At 32.8% G+C, this 21,873-nt stretch overlaps 1 protein-coding gene, 1 long non-coding RNA gene and 6 other non-coding genes across 8 annotated transcripts; all 8 read left to right on the forward strand.

Annotated features, from left to right (window-relative positions):
* The first annotated feature begins 231 nt into the window (after window positions 1–231).
* Window positions 232–5,758, forward strand: LOC136230347 (ubiquitin carboxyl-terminal hydrolase 2-like). Its single transcript, XM_066019400.1, has 6 exons — window positions 232–418; window positions 1,587–1,634; window positions 1,905–1,951; window positions 4,510–4,556; window positions 4,651–4,753; window positions 4,869–5,758. The coding sequence occupies exons 2-6, from the start codon at window positions 1,604–1,606 to the stop codon at window positions 5,646–5,648; spliced, it is 1,008 nt and encodes a 335-aa protein (XP_065875472.1). The 5' UTR covers window positions 232–418; window positions 1,587–1,603; the 3' UTR covers window positions 5,649–5,758.
* A 6,318-nt stretch (window positions 5,759–12,076) lies between these two features.
* Window positions 12,077–13,342, forward strand: LOC136228557 (uncharacterized). The gene is made up of 2 exons (XR_010688740.1): window positions 12,077–12,189; window positions 13,072–13,342. It is a non-coding gene; the product is annotated as an uncharacterized lncRNA (long non-coding RNA).
* Window positions 12,235–12,381, forward strand: LOC136231729 (small nucleolar RNA snoR134). Its single transcript, XR_010690096.1, has one exon. It is a non-coding gene; the product is annotated as a small nucleolar RNA snoR134 (small nucleolar RNA).
* Window positions 12,628–12,715, forward strand: LOC136231716 (small nucleolar RNA U36a). The gene has a single exon (XR_010690084.1). It is a non-coding gene; the product is annotated as a small nucleolar RNA U36a (small nucleolar RNA).
* On the forward strand, window positions 12,753–12,843 carry LOC136231671 (small nucleolar RNA Z223). The gene has a single exon (XR_010690041.1). It is a non-coding gene; the product is annotated as a small nucleolar RNA Z223 (small nucleolar RNA).
* Window positions 13,106–13,222, forward strand: LOC136231682 (small nucleolar RNA Z278). The gene has a single exon (XR_010690051.1). It is a non-coding gene; the product is annotated as a small nucleolar RNA Z278 (small nucleolar RNA).
* A 993-nt stretch (window positions 13,343–14,335) lies between the features above and the next one.
* On the forward strand, window positions 14,336–14,452 carry LOC136231677 (small nucleolar RNA Z278). The gene has a single exon (XR_010690047.1). It is a non-coding gene; the product is annotated as a small nucleolar RNA Z278 (small nucleolar RNA).
* Window positions 14,453–14,542: 90 nt separating this feature from the next.
* On the forward strand, window positions 14,543–14,646 carry LOC136231694 (small nucleolar RNA snoR97). Its single transcript, XR_010690063.1, has one exon. It is a non-coding gene; the product is annotated as a small nucleolar RNA snoR97 (small nucleolar RNA).
* Window positions 14,647–21,873: the final 7,227 nt, after the last annotated feature.

Genomic DNA, 21,873 nt, shown 5'->3' on the forward strand with positions numbered 1-21,873 from the left:
TTCGACCGATTGGATCGGGAACCGACCAGGAAATTGATCCGAACCACTCTAATTATTTGAATACTCAAATAACCAAAGAGAGCCCAGGTCAAACTGGAACCCGACAGTCCGCCCGGGAACCGGTGTGACCCGGGTTTTTTATTTAATTTAAATTAATCCTTTTTTGGTCTAAAAATTGGAAAAAAATAAAATAATAAAAAGCAAAAATATAAAACGTGTTTGTGAAATTGTGAACAGAACCTTTCCCATCCCCTCTTTCACTTCTTCCCCCATTGCGATAGAACCCTAAGAAGAAACCCATCTATTTCTCAGCCCCTCTTTCTTCCCCATTGCCGCCACCTCTTGCTTCCGCCGCCGACCTTGCTGCCGCCTCCGCCGCCTGACCTTCCTTCCGCCGCCGCCTCAAAGCCTTCTACCAGTATGATTCATATCCCCTTTAATTTCCCAGCTTAATTTTTTATTCATACTGTCTGTAATTTTCAAATGATTATAAAGTTTTGATTCATACTGTCTACATTGAGTCAATTGGTGCTTTGTCTTGTAATTTAAATTTTTGATTCATATCCCCTTTAGTTTAGATATGTCCCTGCCGAGAGAGCATTCTCTAATTGCTCCCCATTCTTTCCTTTCTTTCCGACTTGCAGGTTTATGCAATTAGTAATTAGTTTCTCCAATGAATTAGCATTTTTTGATACTTACTTTATTGTACATTTGCAAAGGCATACCTGGATTTAAAACATCCCTACTTGAAGAGTTTGGTGTTTGTTTGATCATGTATGTGCCTGAATTATTTTATATATATATATATATATATATATATATATATATATATATATAATTTTAATATATATATATATATATAATCAATATTATATTTATTTATTACGTCATCCGGTCCGACCAATCCGAAACATCCAGTCCGACCAAGTGACCCATGACCCAATTACAAATCCGGTTTGATGTCCGGTCTGGTTCTGATAACTTATTGGTTAGAGAAGAAAGTCCACTAAATTTTTAATTTCAATATTTGGAATTTAATTTCTTTATTTATACTAATCAATGTGTATTTGTATAAAGGCGGCCCGGTCGCATTACGCGTCCCCGCTGAGCGAGGGTCCGGGGAGGGGTCCCACCACAAGGGTGTATTGGGGGCAAGCCTTCCCTTGCCAATTTAATTGGCAAGAGGCCGCTCCTAAGACTCGAACCCGTGACCTCTGGTCACACGGCAACAACGTTTTACCGTTGTTGCCGTGTAAAACGTTGTTGCCGTGTGACGTTTTACACGGCAACAACGGTAAAACGTCAACATTTTGATAAAATATTTGTTTGTTATCATTGAAATATAATTTGGTTGTTAAATGTCAACACACGCTTCTGAACGTGTCATAGCACCCAATTATTAGCAGTTTGTGTTTGTGTCATGTGCAATCGTGTCAACAATGTCGCTTAACACTGCACAAACCGGCATGAAAACACGAATTGCCAACTCTAGATAGCTCTAGCAGTGTACTTCTGGTGTTTGTGTGCATCATTTTCTTGTTTTTGTTATTGATAACTAGTTTGCTCATTGAAATCTTCCTCTGCAGCTAATAGATTTGTCATAATGTCTTGGTGCACGATTGAATCCGATCCAGGTAATGTTGTTGATCTACAACTTGTGGGTGTATTCATTGAGGCTTTGCTTTTCTCTTTAATACATATGCTCGAATTAAACCTTAACTTGATTGGCTAGTTTCTCCTTTTTCCCTAATCTACATTCTAATTTAGTGCCAAGAAAAGTTACCTTTGTGTTTCTGTTTCTATTTTTCTGGATGCTCATATAGATTCGATAAATTTGATGAGTTGAAATTTAAAAGTTAAATTATCTTGAAGGGATTTACTAAGATCCTTTGATTGTGTTTCAGGCGTGTTTACAGAACTTATACAACAAATGCAAGTGAAAGGTGTGCAGGTAATATGATCTTCTATGATGCCATTTCTGTTGAATTTTGTTATCCTGTCAAGATTGTCTATGATTATACCATTTTGCTACTTTATTTTCATGAGAAATAACTGACAAAATGCTGTTTTTTGTTTGAATTTACTTTTTGTAGCTTTAATTTTAGATGATTCTAGTGATTTTGATATTGTGTTTAATGTGAATTTCAAGTTAACATTCCTTCCGTCGTAGAACTGATTGAATTGAAAGTTTAAGCTCATAGTTAATGCCCAATTTCATATTAATATCTGACACACTCTCTCATGCCAATGCCCACTAGGCTTGAAGCGTGTACAATACAAACCCTAATCAACAAATAGAGTTGCTGGTATTGGAACTCTTGATCACTTGGTCTACGAGGCTCTGATACCATGTCATGAAACCAATTGAATTAAAAGCTAATCTCATATCATGGTTAATGCTCAATTCATATTAATATCTGACACCTTCAAATGTGTCTATAGTTACACAAATAGAACGAAGACGACAGGTTCAAATGTGTGTCTGTAATTACACAAACAAATAGAACAAAGACAATCATTAGTTGCGGACACATGTACCTATTGACAGGTTTGAATGTGATAAAAAGTGTTAAATTATTGATGATGTGAATAGTCTGTCATAGCTGGCCTGTGAAGAGCTAAAAAATGTGAAAAAGAAACTGGATCCTTCAGACAAGGAATAGTAGTGGATTTGGTAAAAGAGTGAAGAAATAACTTGCAAGAACTTGCCATACTTTTATTCATGACATTACCAAGTCCTTCAGACAAGGAATAGTCTGTCATAGCTGGCCTGTAAAAATGTCATGTTGGTATTGACATATTTTTACTCTTTGACATTACCATTGCACTAGTATGGCACCATGTCTAATGCCATAGCTTGACTTGACCATTATTTATTATTACCACTTCTGGCACTACAATGCCTGTATCATTCCTGTGCAGCCATTGACCATTAACATACTCATGAACATTGTTATTATTTCTCTTCTGACATAAGCCCCATTACAAACACAATAAAATAGAGAAACTGTTTCACTGGTTGTAATAGAAAAATGAAGATAGACTGAGTTGTGACTGACTCAATCGCCATTGGAACCTCAGATTTCTCCTCTCTTAGAGGATAGTCATTCCTCAACACTGAAAATAATAGCAGATTTCTTGATGCCCTTCTCTTCTCAATCTTGAAAAAGTACCCTTACCACATGTCGTGGAACCAATTAAACTGAAAGTTTAAGTTGATACTGATAGTTAACAATGCTGATATAAGCCCCTTCCCCTTCCCCTTCTGGTTGCTCGAATTTATTATTTCTCTTCTGATATAAGCCCCTTCCCCTTCTGGTTGCTCGAATTTATTATGAATCCCTTGAATAACAATGCTGCCTTCAAACTCCCTCCTTCCGGCACTCGTGTACCTTTTGCTCAAACAGTATGGCCTGTTTAAGAGGTAATCTATTTGAGAGTTTTTTAACCCTGAGCTCTAATTAATTGAGTTTCTCGTCACTAGATGTTCAACAGTTGGTTTTTTAGAATCCAACAGTTTGGATCAATTGATAGAAACCCAAACACCCGGTAAAATAGGTAAGTATAGTTATATTGATAGTTGTTTCTCTAGTAACAGCAAGGTCATAAGCTTGCAATACTGCAATTAACAATAATAGAAAACGCAAAATGAAGATACGACTTTCATCTACCAAACTAGAGAAAGAAAAAAGGAAGCGGGCTAGTCTGGATTAAATGTGAGAAGAGGATTTTTCGTGGTTTTCCATACTGAATTGAAACTACTCATTATGCACAGGAACCTCAAATTCCCTCTCCATTCTCATAGAGCAGTGCCAAATCTCAATATTGTGAGAAATAATATAATTCTCAATGCCCTCCTCTCACAGCTTTATAGAAATACACTTACTTTATTTATTCCTACATTTCCCTTACAACACTACCCTTATCCCTGGAGTGTCTGACACGACACTCATACGTTAACCTCCTAGAAGTGTCGGTGCTGCCTAGGGAATAACTATACTATACTCATGCTGCCCAACCTTTAGCTCTCCATTGTTTAATTTTTATTTTAATTTGCGATGCATGACAACACACAAAATTCAGAAATTGGCAACAATCTGTATTTTATAAATTGGGTTTGTGAGTGAATGGATGTTATCAACTCCATTTCATATTTCTTAAGGATGATGATGGCATGAATTTCAGAAATATTACTTCGCCATGAGTCATCATACGTACCTATATTTGAATTTTCTTTATTTGTTTAGTGCTTTCCAGAATGAACATTCTATTCTATGATGTGTCAATGTTTTTTTTATCAGTTACTGCTTGAGAATGAACCTCTCAATCTACATGTTCTTTTATCATATTTCATGTTTTATTTTTTGTCTTTCAATTAAGTGGTAACTAGAGTTAGCCTAGCCTAGCAATTAAACCACTGCACTGCACTGGGAGTTCAATTGTCAATCGGTTTTACGGCTTGTTTGTCTACATGAATAATTTGATGCCATTTTTTGACTCATTTGGCAGGTTGAGGAGTTGTATTCATTGGATCTCGATTCCCTTGACAGCCTTAGGTTGGTGTCTGAATTTTATTGCTCTATAAATATATACTTTTGTGTTTCGACGATTAAATTGCTCTATATATATATTTTTTTTGTTTTTGTTCAGGCCTATATATGGGTTGATTTTCCTGTTCAAATGGCATCCGGGGGAAAAGGATGAACGCCCTGTAATCGATGATTCAAACTCAAACCTCTTCTTTGCTAGTCAGGTCCGTGGAAAACGAGATTCCTGACTTTTGCTATCATAAGTCAGTATTACCCATCTTATAGGTTAGCTATATTAACAAATTTAAAGTCATTTATTTTCTATGGTTTCTTTTGTAGGTTATTAACAATGCTTGTGCAACCCAAGCAATTCTGTCTATCCTAATGAACAGCCCAGATATCGACATCGGTCCAGAATTATCAATATTGAAAGAATTCACTAAGAATTTTCCACCTGAACTCAAAGGTTTGGCCATTAACAACAGCGAAGTTATACGTGCAGCTCATAACAGTTTCGCGAGACCAGAGCCTTTTATTCCCGAGGAGCAGAAGGCAGCAGGGAAAGATGATGAAGTTTACCATTTCATAAGTTATTTGGCTGTTGATGGAGTGCTGTATGAGCTTGATGGCTTGAAAGAGGGCCCCATTAGCCTTGGCCCGTGCACTGGTGATCTTGACTGGTTGCGTCTGGTGCAACCAGTGATCCAAGAACGCATCGAGAAGTATTCAAAAAGTGAAATAAGGTTCAATCTGATGGCAGTGATCAAGAATAGGAGAGAAATTTATACTGCTGAACTGAAGGAGCTCCAGAGGAGACGGGAACGTATATTGCAGCAGCTGGCTGCATCGCAATCCGACAATAATAGCAGCAATTATGATGCATTGAACAAATCATTGTCGGAGGTAAATACCGGAATTGAAACCGCAACTGAAAAGATTCTGATGGAGGAGGAAAAATTTAACAAGTGGAGAACAGAAAACATTCGCAGGAAGCACAATTATATACCCTTTTTATTTAATTTCCTCAAGATTCTTGCAGAAAAGAAGCAGTTGAAGCCCCTTATTGAGAAGGCTAAGCAAAAGACAGCAAGCTCTCAAGGCAATGTGTTTTCTGGTTAGCCTCAATATACTTATTGAATGATTGTGATTCCTATGTTTAAGTTGATATGAAATGTTACTTGCTTAGCTTATATAATATTAATTTGTCAACCCTGAGTTGAGTTAATTTAGTCTCCACGTACAAAACAAAATGTCATAATTAATTTCAGTTTCAATGTTTGTCAAATTGCACAGTTAAAACCATCACTAACAGAAATGGACGGACGGACTCATTAGATGATACACCATTTGTCAAACTGTAATGTTGAAATGATGAAAGTGATTTTGGAGTTGACATATGTGGTATCTAGGTGTAGAGGGGCTAACGATACAATAATTTGATGTGTTTATTTTTGTTAGTTAGAGATTTAATTGTACCATTTGACAAACGGATGATATTATAGCCATTAAAGTTTAATTACCGTCTCAAAATGACTGTTAACAATCTCAAAATGAAAACATTTGAGACCGTTAACAAGCTCAAAATGAAAACATCTAAGAATTATGGTTGCTCATTTATCATGAAATCAGATTTTTTATTTTCTAAAATCATCGGCTTTCTCCTTTTAAACATTAGTTTTCTCTCTTAGAATATTATCGTTTTTTTGAATGTTTGAGTCATCAATGGTCATTTTGCTATTTGGAGTTTAGTGGTTATAATGTTAGAAAATGTAAGATTGAGTGATTTTTATGTTACGTTTTTCAAGTTTAATTGTCAATATTGTTAGTTGAGTTAAAGTTGAGTGGCAATGGGGTGGATTTACTCCTAACATAAATTGACACATTAAATGACGTAATGCTTGTCGATTTGTAATTTTGAAAGATAAAAGTGATATTAGAGCTGAAATATGTAGCGCTCTGGTCTTAGGTGGGGGAGGGGGGTTAACGGCACAGTAATATGATGTCATTTTGTTAGTAACAGGTTTAATTGTATCATTTAACAAAAGTTTGGGATTCAAATTATGTACATGAGGGTTGAATTGAATTGGGTTTTCTCCAAAAATATCTTTTGAAATGTGGGATTTGGACCCTCATATGTTTAAGTTGATAGGATTTGGACCCTCATGGTTATTCTATATTAGGGTATTGCCATGACCAATCAAAAATGAAACAGGTATATAACAATAAAGCTAATTTTATCTCAAATAAATAAATAACTTGTATCTTTATTAATTGATATTAATAGGCGGATCGGGACTAAGGTTTTGTTGTTGTTTTTAGACGGATCGGGTTGTATCGGTCCGTGTTATTTTTATTAATCTCAAGTCCATTAAAAAAATAGACTGCTTTAATGGGACTGGGTTGCCCAAAGATTAATTTTATTCTTCTATCTGGTCCAAAGGATACAGGTCTGGATGGGCCGGGCGGGTATCTAGATCCGTGGACATGTCTAGATATAATAAAGGTAGGTATAATGTATTATTGGAGTAAAATGATAAGCATGGAATAACTTTTTATTTTCATGAAACAAGTGCAATACTTTTAGTTTTGTGCAATTATTTTGCATTTCACAATCTGTTATAAAAAATTCTTATAAATGGTAATAAGTTCATAGTAAACGATTGAAAGTCCAATCATGATAGTACTGAATCCCCTTCAAGTTTAACGAGAATTCACCTATGTTGCACATTGGAAACAGAAACGGGAATCCGAAACGTTATTTCTAAGAAACCGTAATGGAAACGGAATCAGACATGAAAAGCAAAAACGCTAGTGAAAGAGCTTCCGTGCAACATAGAATACCACTTATCCATCATTTTACTTATTGGTTAGAGAAGAAAGTCCACTAAAAACAAGTGCAATACTTTTAGTTTTGTGCAATTATTTTTCTCAAAATGAGTCCCACTGTGACATTTTATTTCATATTGATTCAAATTCAGTATTAGTGTTTGGATATTCAGGAATTCAATCTTGAATTTTATTTATTTAACCGAACCGATGTTTATACAATTTAAAAAAAATAAAAATGACCGCACCAAATAACTAAAATAACCAAAGTTGATCGAACTGAAAATCTCTAGTTCGGTTCCGTTACCAACCAAATAACCAAAAAAATTATATTTTTAATTTAAATGTTTAAAATATTATAAATTATGAAATTTTATCTTCATTAATTTGGAATTTGCAATTTCAAAATCAATTAACCAAATACCTTGTATATTATACTTCTTAAGAAGAATTGATTTCGATACTATGTAATTGCGTGTTTCACACTCACACTATGATATCTAAAATGTGATTTTGTAATTAAAAATACCTTAACTTGCACTAATTAACGTTTTTATCGTCTTTTTGGTTGATACTTGCCATACCCTAAATGTGATTCCGAAATGGTCATGACCTCCTTTGAGAATTAAAATAGTCATTATGACTTTATTGTGGCCGAATCAGTGACTTTATTATCATATTTTAAGATGTAATGATCAAATTACAGTAACTATGAATGCTTTTTTTCACCCGACTAAATTTATATATGCTAATATAGTCTTCTTCATCTGGTCTTGAAGTTAGTAAGAATTCTAGCTGCAGTTATTCATGTAGACGTTTATTGGCTACGGTGATCAGGGAGCAATTCGGGTGGGTTTCTTATTTTGTTCGGGTTTTCACACAGGTTGCTGTTGCTATCATGATGAGGTCAAACTTTCCCTTCCTGCCATTTGGACACCATTCCATCCGCTCTTATTTATTTATTCCCAAAGCCAGTATTATGTTGTTGTTTGGATATCTGCAAATTGTCAATATTATGTACTTTTGATGGATGGACTATAAGGTTATATAATATAATATAATATTGTATAAATACAGATAGATAATATAAAAAGGTAAATTACACCTATAGCCATTGAACTTTACCCATTTTTACATTATGGCCACTGAACTCCATTTCTTCCCAATATGGACACTGAACTTTACACGTTTTAACATCGGTGGCCACTCAATTTTAACTAATTTCTCAAAATGACCATTAATGATCGTTAACAACCTCATAATGAAAATATTCAAGAATTAAAGTTATTTAGAATGACAGTTACCATGAACCCACATTTTTTATTTTCGAAAATCACATTTTTGGAGCTTTCTCTCTCTAAAAATTCACTTTCTCTTTCCTAACCAAACAACACCTAAATGACCTCAAAACAAAAAATTTCAAGAATTAAAGTTCCTTAGAATATTATTAACGATTGGATTTTTTATTTTTAGCCGCCAATGATCATTTTGAGGCGTTGAGTGGCCACTAGTGTTAAAAAGTGTAAAGTTCAGTGGCCATAATATGAAAATGGATAAAGTTCAGTGGCCATGAGTGTAATTTACCCTAATATAAAATGTTCTATATTGTGTAATTTTTTTGCAACATTGATATATACAATATGTCCTCCAAACAGAGAAAAAGAATTAGTAGTAAAATCATATTTCACTTAACAGTTAGTTGGAATCTCCTCCGCATAAGTATTAGCAGTAATAATAAACTTATCATCTTATTATTACAATAATAAAAGGTAAAATATAGTCTACACATATTAACAATACCAACAAAGTAAACATATCCATATCTGTATAATTCAGTCTGAAACTTCACTAACCAAACGCTGAAAATACTTCCATATTGATGTTCCATACTGATAAAATTACAAATATTTTAGACAAAACATGTACGCATTAAGACACGAGTGAGGATCTGTAGGGTGTGTGTCAAAGGATAACTCGTCTCATAGGCCCTAGTAAGACAACGACATGTCTTTTTTGGAATCCCTAGGCATCTCATGTGGGCATTTATGACGTATTTGGTCTCTTAGCGGTATTTGAGATGTGAGTGATGGCACACGACGTATGTGTCAACGGTTTGACGTGAACTCATTAACATGAACAACACGATGTATGAGATGCTTGCAAGACGCAAGTGACGACATACATGACAAGTGCCAAACGTTGGACTTAGACTCGATGATATGAACAACTTGATCATAGGGATACAAATAAGACCCAAGTGACGACATACGAGTATATGTCTCAAACTTGTGCATATGAACAACTCGATGTCCGGGACATAAGGATGATGCTAGCAACGATATACGGGGAGCATGTCAAAGATTGGGCAGGAACTCAAAGACAGGAACCATGCGATATTTAGGATGCAAGGAAGGCACACACGACGATATACAAGGTACGTGCCCAAGGGCTTGTCTTGAATTTGAAGACATAAATGACTCTACCTTTGAGATGCAAATAAGACGCGCATGTTGACGTATGAGGTACGCGCCAAAGGTTCAACTTGAACCAATAATATAGCCAACTCGACATTTGATGTGCAAGTGAGATACCCACGATGACTTATACGATACGTGCCCCCGGTTCGATTTGAACTCGATGATATGAACGACACGATATTCGAAATGTGAACATGACGCACGCAGCGGCGTACGAAGTATGTGCAAAAAGCTTAACCATGACTCGATGATATAAACGACTCGACCTTTGATATGTAAGCAAGGCCTAAGGGATGACATACGAGGTGCGCCTCAAAGGTTGATCTCGAGCTCGATAACCTAATGATGTATTTGTGGATTACCAATGTTATGTACAATAGGGTGACATATGAGGGTTGTTCAACGAGACTCAAGGTATAACTAGAACGCAAGTGATGACATACGAGGTATGTGCCTAAAATGACCTATACTCAAAATCCAAGTTATCGTAGTAACACATTCTTGACATGCTGACGTATTATGAAACGTTGCGACATACAATGTATGTCTTACGTTGGTCTGGCCCCTTTGAAGACGCGCCAAGTGTGGCTCACGAAAGTTGAGAATGTACGGGTTATCTTAGTACCCTGTCATATTTCGAAACACGGGTGCATGGCGTGGCAATATACGAGGTATGTCTGGAGGTACCACTGGTATGTGACGATGACCTACTGGCTAAGAGGTGAGTATAACGACGTATTTTGACATATGGATTTATTAGGCGAGACACGACGACATACGAGGTGCTAATTAAGGTGCCGATAGGATGCGATGACTACGTACAAAACATGCGTCAGATGGTCAATCTGAACTGGGGTTTTGACAGTGTAACAATATATTTCCAAAATACGAGGGGCACCGTGACGACCTACATGGCACACTTAATGGTTCAAATGGGAGGTGATGACAACATACGAGTTAAGAGTTTATTTTGGAGCTCCAAGTATTGCCCATAACTCCGAAATACGGAGGTGCTATGCACCATGGGGTGACGTATAGGGTATATTCCTAGGTACGAATGACAATGGTAAGCGAGGTTCGTGTCGATAGTTAACTCGAACCTAAGGTACCGATCGTACAATAACGTAACTTTGGAGCATAGGTGCACGACACGGTGACATACGTGGCATGTCTCGAAGTACGAACATCATGATGACAACTTATGAGGTAAAAGGTTAATTTGAACTCGAGGCATGGACAATACGACGACATAATTTGGAAACATATGGGCCTTGTGTATGGCGTGGTGACATACGTGGGTATGTCTTGAGATACGAATGAGAGGTGACGACCACCCGTGAGATTAAGGTTCTATTTGAGTTCAGGGTGCCGGTCACAATCTCGAAATGTGGATGTCTTGGCTAAGATGTAGTGACATATGTGGTACGTCTTGAGGTGTAAATAGGACGCGGTGACCACCTATGAGACATGCGACTAATGATTAAATCGAATCTCGAGGGAACCGATGCTACGATAACGTCTTTTCGAACTACCAATATGTTATCAGTGATGTGGCGACATACATGGTATGTCTTGAGTTGACCGTGCGGAAAATATACGAGGAGGGACCCGTGGCGCGAATATCATGACAAGTGAGGTAGGACCAACCAATGGTTTAGACAAGGCAAGGATGCACGAGGTACTTTATGACCTAGGTTGCATATCTACCGAATGGTGTAATGAAGACGCATAGGGCCCATCACGACGTACGTGGTATGTCTCGGAACTAGGATGTATGATACGATAAAGACGTACGTGATATGCCTCTTGATTGGTGTAAATGACAAGGTGAAGACGTACGAGGCCTATTACAATATAGATATGCACCTGTTTGAGATTGATAAAAGTAATATGATCCGACCAGCGTGATCTATTAATATTAATTAATGAATTTACATATTAATATTTATTTTTATGTATAAATTTTATATTATATATATATATATATATATATATATATATATATATATATATATATATATATATATATTAGGCGAACTTATATGTGATTCGATTTTTTAAATCTAGATTTAGATGCCTAAATTAAAACAGACTAGACTAGACTAGACATTATTTCAGATAAAAGCCCGTTAGATCGGGTTGGGATAAAAGCCGTTAGACCCGATCCGAACCAAGCCCAGCCCAGTAATGGACAGGTTTAGTTCTGATACGCACGCTGTACATGATATCAACAAGTAAAATTCGTCGACCGCTATCGTCTGCTAGGGTTTTAGGGCTTGAATGCCTCTATATAAACCCAAGAGCATCCCTTCCACTCATCACTCAAAGCGAAGTCGCTTCTCAGATCTGTGCTTCAGGTGAGCTAATCGGAAAGATTTCGTCGATTTACTTGCTAATTGTTTCTGCACGGGTTCTCCCGGGCTTCTCTGATATATAATACAGTGACGATGAAAGCCCCAAAACTCGTGCTAAATTGTTGCCGTTTAGTGTTGCAGTTTAGTCTTTTCTTTTTCTACCGGCTGATCTGTGTCAAATCAACGGCGAAATCTCTTTCTACTATGTTTTCTTTTGCTCAGTTCTAGAGTTTTTTAGATCTGTCGTTTTGAATCGTGGTTTTCCACACTTTTAATTTGTGTTCATGTTAATTTTATGGAAAATAGAGAAATTCTGCGGTGATAACGTTGAGTTTCTCTTCTTCCGTAGTTTTTCCACCATAACTATTTAGGTCCGACTTTTGCCTATTTTGAATCGAATTGTTGACGGATTGATTTGAACTTTGTTCTGAGATATGTCATTGGTGATGATTAAGTATTATCCGCGCTTCTGAGAGTAATCAATGAAGCAGAAAAAAGAATATATGTTTGAATTTCTTGATATGAGCCAATTTTTTAGTTTATTTTAGTTTTTGCCCTGAAAATGAAAATGGCAGTGATGATTAGTTTACAGCTTTAATGCCAGTTCTGCTTCAGAAAATTCATGATCGATAGAGCTGTTTCAAGTCTGAGCTTTTTCTTAAATTTAATAATGTCTTTTGATTTCATGGAGTTTTAATGCTTAAAGTTGCATCTTCAATGCTTAAATTGCTATCAATTTCTTCTGGTTGTAATTTTTAAAGCAATTTATTCCTAACCCCTCTATACTCTTCATTCAATCAAAGCTTGGGGGGTGTTAGTTAATTCTTGTTATTGTCAAAATTGATATAGTTAGGTTGTCTCTATTAACCGTATTGTGTTAGTCAGATTTAATGTTTGATTAGGGGAAGTAATCTGAAAGGCCAATGAAGAAACAATCCAACTTTTGTAGATGTAGTGGAGCCAAGACCCTGCTTGTCAGGGTGAACCGACCTGGTAGAAACTACATTATAATGACATTAATGGATTTTGCTGAGTCTTTCAATTCATTTTGTGTTCTCTGTTTTTCAATGTGTTAGTGGCTAATGACAGGGTGAACCTACTTGGTTGAAAATACATTACAATGACATTAATGGATTTTGCCGAGCCTTTCAATTCATTCTGTGTTCTCTGTTTTTCAATGTGTTAGTGGCTAATGATACATTAAAGGATTAGTTTGTTGAGTCCAACTAGAGTTATTAATTCATTTTATTGTGTCAAAATTGTTTTATGGAATTGATATTTTCTGTATAATGAAGATTGTAATATGATATAAACACAAGAAAATGATAATTGGGTCTTAGCGCTAAGACCCTTGTTAGATAGAAACTAGATTACAATGACATAGATGGATTTAGGTAGCCTTTTCTTCAACTTAGCAATTCCGTTTAAGTTCACTGATTTTGAATGATACATTAAAAGGATTTAGTTTGTCGATTCCAACTAGTTTATTAATTCATTTTAGGGTAAAGTTAAAATAAAACCTCTGTGTTTTCACTAATTTTCAGATAAAGGAATATGATTTACTTTTTGTCAAAACGAGGATTGAGGTTTCACACTTTTAATAATGCTATTAAAACTATCTTTAACGACTTGAAAATAAATTTTTTCAAGAATTAAAGTTGTTCAATGCCATATTTTCTATGGAACTACATTTTCGATTTTAGAAAATCATCTTTTTTGAAACTTTCTCTCTCTAAATATTAACTTTCTCTCTCTTTACCAAATATCATCTAAATAATCTCGAGAATATTAGTAGTTTTTAAAATATGTCATTTTTGAAGTCGTCAAGGATGATTTTAATAGTATCAATCGAAAAAGTCCTTATTTTGCCAAATTTGAAAACCTCAGTCCTCGTTTTGACAAAAAGTAAATCACAGTCCTTTATCTGAAAATTAGTGAAACCACATGGGTTTTATTTGAACTTTACTCTTCATTTTATTGTGTCAAAGTTGTGTTATGGAATTGATATTTTCTTTATAATGAAGATTGTTAAGATCAATTAGGTGTATAAATTTGGGTTAATGTGTTCAAATCAGTCCGATTATTTATGCAAATTGTGTTGTTTTGTTGATTTGGTTTAGTGTTTGATTAGGGGTTTATAATTTGGAAAACCAATGAAGAAACAATCCAATTTTTGTAGGTGTAGTGGAGCTGAGACCCTGCTTGTCAGGGAGAACCTACTTGGTAGAAACTACATTACAATGACATTAATGGATTTAGCTGAGGCATTTTAATCCTTAATTTGATTTTTCATATTTGTTTTGTTGAAAATATTTGATGTTCTCTTTTCTTTTGAGTTTTAACTATACCCTTGTATCCTTTGAAATGACATCTGGGTCTGAAAAACTCAGAAATTATGTGTTGTCATCAGCTTCTTCTCTATATCCCACGAGACCGGAGTTAAATAACAGCACTAAATGTTTGTGGCTGAAGTTTTTGATACGATAGATAAATCGATTTACAAAGACAATTTGTTTTGTTTTGGTTTTTTTGATTTAAAAAGATAATCTGACCAGTTTTATTTGACACATCTAATTTGATGTCCTGGTGAAGAAAAATTTAGTAATCTGAACATTAAGTAATCTGTTTTTAATTAAAAGAATTAAAAATGAACATCTTAAATAAAAAGAACAATTTCCAATTAAATGTTCTTAATTGGTAGAACTATATCTAATGTAGGTAGCCTTTTTAATTTGAAGAACTATATGTATTGTACATGTAGTCTTTGATTACATGTCATGTCATTATTCACATATTGTTTGCGTCCTATTTTTAAAAATATATTATAAGGTCTATATGTATATTTTTTTAGTTAACCTTTTAATCTATTTAATTGTTATATTTGTCATAAATACAAATAGACTGATAGGAAATGATAGAAGTATTATATCATGACTATCCTGAATTTTTAGTTAAATTTGGTTAAAAATTAAAATAAAATTTATTGGATCAAAGATTCACGGTAATAAAGATGTGAATTTTATAAAGGTCAAATACATGAATATCATAATTAAGTATAAAATTACACAATTTTGATCATATAGACTTAAGGGTAAATGCTATGCTTACTTTGTTTTTTACAAAGTAAGCCTTACTTTGTTTTTTACAAAGTAAGCCTTACTTTGTGTGTTTTCACCATTGGATTAATTTTATACCCCATCATCCAATGGTGAAAACACATCAAGTAATGGTACTTTGTCAAAAACAAAGTAACCATAGAAGGCACCTAGACTTAAGTATAAAATTACACAATAAAGCAATATGTCTGTATATGTTTGGTTAAAAATTAAAAAATATAGATTAAAAGATTAAAGGGTTAATAGTGATAATAGATAAAAAAAATTTATAATATGTTTTCAAAATAGGGGATTTGATCTTTAAAAAGGTGTGAATAATAACCATATGAACATTTTTTTTTTGTTAAATCTTTGATCATAATTTATGAAATAATATAAATAATGTTAAATTTATGTTGAAAATTTTGATTTATCCAATTATAGAAGAAACTAAAATTTTATTAATTTTAGGTTGAAATACGAAGTTGAAAATTTTGACGAGGATAATTTTTGGACCAATTTCTAATAGGTAAGTGTGTTATTTGCGCTTTACACTAAACCTTAACCTCTTAAAACAACTCTTCAATAATTTCTAGCATATACGTTTTCGAGCTCCCTATCTAAAATACGGTCTTGAAGCCATGAAACATACACGCTAGGTGAGACACACCACTTTTCTTATTAAAAATAAACAATAAATCATTAAAATCTCATGGCACACAATCAAGAAAGGATTATGAAATAGTAGTCCTACTGTTCAGGAATATGAGTGCCACGTATCCTATTATGTTTAGTTGCATTTATTCCTAATTAAATTTATATTGTGTTTGATATCAAAGAGAATGACACGTTTCTCTACAAAAGAAAGAGTAAAAGCAATGGATTGGAATGAGAATTTTTGTGGTAATTGAAGATGTTTAAGATGTTCAGCGACTGAAAATAATGGATGCATTTAGATAAAGTTTATTGAGGAAGATTTTTTTCTACTACACATGATAACCACAATATGTTGTTTAAGGGTTTTTCCTTTTTCCTTCCATATGAACTTGTAGATATTGGTATTCATATTTGCAAGTTCGGAGGGAAGAAAAAGGAAAAACGCGTTAACATGTGGTAGTTATAATGTTTAGTAGGAAGCAAATCTTTCCCAATAAGCTTTTGTCTAAGTGCATTCACTATTCTTAGTCTCTAACATTGCCCTGATTGTACTCTTTTTTTTTTTATGAGGAGAACGTCTAATTTCATTTGATGTCAAACACAATATAAGTCTAACTAGCGGCTCGTCCTTTACTTATAATCCAACTTAAGCCATGAAACAGACACTTTGGATGAGGGGCATCACTTATTTCAAATGCACGAGGGAACCTATGGGTTCCCTGGGATGCTTGGAAGTCTTGATTGCATGCACTGGACTTGAAAAAATTCTCCTGTTGGGTGGAAAAGACAATACCCTAGAGGCGATCATAGAGTTCCTACAATCATACTTGAAGCAGTCGTTTTACAAGATCTATGGATTTGGTTTGCGTTCTTTGGTGTTGCTGGATCGAACAACGACCTCAGTGTCTTGAACAGAACACTTATTTCGTGACAAATTACAAGGAGTAATCCGAGAAGAGCAATACACTGTCAACAACAAATTGCACAAGATGGGATACTACCTGACAGATGGTATATATCCCGACTAAGCTGCATTTGTGAAAAGCTTTCCACATACAGTTGAACCTAAGAAAGTCACTTTCAAACAAAAGCACGAGAGAGCATGAAAGGATGCTGAACGGGCATTTAAGGTACTACAAGCCCACTTTGCAATTGTTCGTAGACAAGCTAAGTTTTGGGACCAAAGTAAATTGCATGATATCATAGAAGCTTGTATTATATTGCATAACATGATTGTCGAAGATGAACGACACCAGCTCCATAATACAGTATATGAACCAATCATTATTGAAGGTTGTGAATTTTTTTCTCCTAAAATAAAAAAGTTACGTAAATTTAGTCAAACTATATGTAAATTATGTGTAAAAATAAAAGATTTACGTAAAATTCATAGGTTTTACGTAAAACTCTATTTTCACAAGGGTTGTGAATTTTTTTCTCCTAAAATAAAAAGGTTACGTAAATTTAGTCAAACTATACGTAAATTATATCTAAAAATAAAATATTTACATAAAGTTCAAAGGTTTTACATAAAATTCTAAGTTTCACAAGGTTTGTGGATTTTTTTCCTAAGATAAAAAGGTTACGTAAATTTAGTCAAATCTTACGTAAATTATGTCTAAAAATAAAAGATTTACCTAAAATTCATAGGTTTTACGTAAAACTCTATTTTCATAAGGTTTGTGAATTTTTTTCTCCTAAAATAAAAAGGTTACGTAAATTTAGTCAAACTATACGTAAATTATATCTAAAAATAAAATATTTACGTAAAGTTCAAAGGTTTTACGTAAAACTCTAATTTTCACAATGGTTGTGGATTTTTCTCCTAAAGTAAAAATGTTATGTAAATTTTGTCAAACCTTACGTAAATTATGTCTAAAAATAAAAGATTTTACGTAAAATTCATAGGTTTTACGTAAAACTCTATTTTCACAAGGTTTGTGAATTTTTTTCTCCTAAAATAAAAAGGTTACGTAAATTTAGTCAAACTATACGTAAATTATATTTAAAAATAAAAGATTTACGTAAAGTTCATAGGTTTTACGTAAAACACTAATTTTCACAAGGTTTGTGGATTTTTTCTCCTAAAATAATTAGGTTATGTAAATTTAGTCAAACCTTACGTAAATTATGTCTAAAAATAAAAGATTTACGTAAAATTTATAGGTTTTACGTAAAACTCTATTTTCACAAGGTTTGTGAATTTTTTTTTTCCTAAAATAAAAAGGTTACGTAAATTTAGTCAAACTATACGTAAATTATATCTAAAAACAAAAGATTTATGTAAAGTTCAAAGGTTTTACGTAAAACTCTAATTTTCACAAGGTTTGTGGATTTTTCTTCTAAAATGATAAGGTTATGTAAATTTAGTCAAACCATACGTAAATTATGTCTAAACATAAAAAATTGACGTAAAATTCATAGGTTTTACGTAAAACTCTATTTTCACAAGGTTTGTGAATTTTTTTTCTCCTAAAATAAAAAGGTTATGTAAATTTAGTCAAACTATACATAAATTATATCTAAAAATAAAATATTTACGTAAAGTTCAAAGGTTTTATGTAAAACTCTAATTTTCACAATGGTTGTGGATTTTTCTCCTAAAGTAAAAGGGTTACGTAAATTTTGTCAAACCTTACGTAAATTATGTCTAAAAAATAAAAGATTTACGTAAAATTCATAGGTTTTACGTAAAACTCTATTTTCACAAGGTTTGTGAATTTTTTTCTCCTAAAATAAAAAGGTTACGTAAATTTAGTCAAACTATACGTAAATTATATCTAAAAATAAATGCCTTGTTTGGTAAAGAGCGTTTTGAGATAAAAATAGCGGTTTTGACCAACTTTAGAGGTTTAACCACTGAAACCGCTAATTGAAGTGTTTGGTGGAGAGAGGTTTGGGAGAGAGGTTTGGGAGAGAGTTTTAGGATGAAAACGCTAATTTAGAAAAAGCTCTTAAAAGAAGCCTTTTTAATTAGCGTTTTGCAATATTAAAATTAATGGATTTCTTTAACCCTAATAAATAGACTCCCTCTTCTCCTGCGCCAAAATTAATGCCCTTATTCGTCTTTTTGCACAAACCGCTATTATCAATCAGCTAATTTTTACCAAACAGGTCTACACAATCAGCTAGTCAAATCAGCTAATGTAATCAGCTAACAGCTAACAGCTAATTCCCAAACAGGGCCAAAGTTCAAAGGTTTTACGTAAAACTCTAATTTTCACAAGGTTTGTGGATTTTTTCTCCTAAAATAATAAGGTTATGTAAATTTAGTCAAACCTTAAGTAAATTATGTCTAAAAATAAAAGATTTACGTAAAATTCATAGGTTTTACGTAAAAATGTATTTTCACAAGGTTTGTGAATTTTTTTCTGCTAAAATAAAAAGGTTACGTAAATTTAGTTAAACTATGCGTAAATTAATCTAAAAATAAAATATTTATGTAAATTTCAAAGGTTTTACGTAAAACTCTAATTTTCACAATGTTTCTGGATTTTTCTCCTAAAGTAAAGGGTTACGTAAATTTAGTCAAACCTTACATAAATTATGTCTAAAAATAAAAGTTTTACGTAAAATTCATAGGTTTTACGTAAAACTCTATTTTTACAAGGTTTGTGAATTTGTTTCTCTTAAAATAAAAAGGTTACGTAAATTTAGTCACACTATACGTAAATTATATCTAAAAATAAAAGATTTAAGTAAAATTCAAAAGTTTTACGTAATACTCTATTATTCACAAGGCTTTTGGATTGTTTCTCCTAAATAACAAGGTTACGTAAAATTAGGCCAACTTTATCTAAATTAAAACTAAAAACAAAAGATTTATGCAAAGTCCAAAGGTTTTACATAAAACTATATTTTTCACAAGGTTTATGAATTTTTTCTCCTAAAATAACAATGTTACGTAAATTCATTCCAACTTTACTAAATTATTTCTAAAAATAAGAGATTAACGTAAAATTCAAAAGTTTTACGTAAAACTCTATTTTTCACAAGATTTGTGGATTTGTTTCTCCTAAAATAACAAGGTTATGTAAAATTAGGCCAACTTTACATAAATTATATGTAAAAATAAAAGATTTATGTAAAGTTCAAAGGTTTCACGTGATGATCTATTTTTCACAAGGTTTGTGAAATTTTTTTCTCCTAAGATAACAATGTTACATAAATTTAGTCCAATTTTAACTAAATTATGGCTAAAAATAAAAGATTTACGTAAAATTCAAAGGTTTTACGTAGAACTCTATTTTTCACTAGGTTTGTGGATTTTCTCTTAAATTAATAAGGTTACATAAATTTAGTCAAACTTTACGTAAATAATGTCTAAAAATAAAATATTTATGTAAAGTTTAAAGGTTTTACATAAAACTCGATTTTCCACAAGGTTTGTGAATTTTTTCCGCTAAAATAACAAGGTTACGTAAATTTATTCCCATTTTACATAAATTATATCTAAAAATAAAAGATTTACGTAAAGTTTAAAAGTTTTACGTAAAACTCGATTTTCACAAGCTTTGTGGATTCTTTCCCTAAAATAACAAAGTTACACAAATTTAGTCCAAGTTTATGTAAATAATGTCTAAAAACAAAAGATTTACGCGAAGTTCAAAGGTTTTACGTAAAACTCTATTTTTCGCAAGGTTTATGGATCTCTTATAAAAATAACAAGGTTATGTAAATTTAGTCTAAATTTATGTAAATTATGTTTAAAAATAAAAGATTTACGTAAAACTCTATTTTTCACAAGCTGTGTGAATTTTTTTCTCCTAAAATAACAATGTTATGTAAATTTAGTTCAACTTTATGTAAATTATGTATAAAAATAAAAGATTTACATAAAGTTTAAAGGTTTTACATAAAACTCAATTTTTCACAAGCTTTTTGAATTTTTTCTCCTAAAATACTTTACGTAAATTATGTCTAAAAATAAAGATTTACATAAAGTTTAAAGGATTTACGTAAAACTCTATTTTTAACAAGCTTTGTGGATTTTTTCTCCTAAAATAACAAAGTTGTGTAAATTTAGTTACATTGCTTGAGCTTGCAATTCTCATTTTATCCTAAATTTCAATGAACTTATTCAGATTGTCGGAGTGCTAATTTTCTATTGGATCGGCATAATATCTTATTGCTCCCCTAAAGTGCCCATATGCAAACCAATGAGTAAAAACTTTTGAAATGTAGGGTCCATTTGTTTCAGCTGTTCCTGTTTGCTGTTAGCTGTTTGCTGTTGCTGATAGACAGTAGATATTAGTTTTTTTTTTTTTTTTTTTTTGCAAAAAGCAGCTGTTTCGCAATTTTACCAAACACTTTTTATCTCTTATTTAGTATTAAAAGCCAAAAAAAATTCCGGAAAAAATGGAAACAAACGGACACATAATATACTTTTAGGATATAAGAAATATAATCAAACCCAACTTTGAAATCTATCCATTCATTTTGTGTTTGTTTGCAAATTATAAAAAAAAAGTAAAATTATAGTTTCAAAGCCACTAATATATCTTTATGAAACTGCAAAACTGATTCAACCTTTGTCCCAAAAATTGCAATCGAAGCATTTTATTTAATTTGCAATTGGAGCCAATTTGCAATGGAAGCATTTGATTTAATTTCTTCCAAAAATTGATGAGTTGAAGAACAATAGATATGCAAAAGAATAAAATAGAGATAAATTGAACCAGCAGGTGGTGGGTCCGTAGAGACTAGAGAGATGGCAGTTTACTTTTCAATGGTAACTGGTAGAAAAGGTAGCCAATTAAATTAGTTGACTAGATTTGAGAAATGGGATTTTTTCTATTTTCAATCAACGGATCAGAGAGCAAAGTATATATACTTTGTTTTAAAAGAAAGTGAGGGTGGCCTGCACTTATAAAGTTAATATGAAAAAAATATAATATAATTAATTTAATGACGATGTTTAGCTTAAATTGTATAT

This window comes from Euphorbia lathyris, chromosome 5, assembly GCF_963576675.1.
Source record: "Euphorbia lathyris chromosome 5, ddEupLath1.1, whole genome shotgun sequence".
Classification (NCBI taxonomy): Eukaryota; Viridiplantae; Streptophyta; class Magnoliopsida; order Malpighiales; family Euphorbiaceae; genus Euphorbia; species Euphorbia lathyris.

Excerpts from the sequence above, each read along its gene's own strand:
- LOC136230347 (XM_066019400.1), top strand. The coding sequence starts at position 1,604 with ATGTCTTGGTGCACGATTGAATCCGATCCAG. Across the intron at positions 1,952-4,509 it reads TGCAAGTGAAAGGTGTGCAG|GTTGAGGAGTTGTATTCATT; the intron begins GTAATATGATCT and ends CTCATTTGGCAG. Across the intron at positions 4,754-4,868 it reads ACCTCTTCTTTGCTAGTCAG|GTTATTAACAATGCTTGTGC; the intron begins GTCCGTGGAAAA and ends TTTCTTTTGTAG.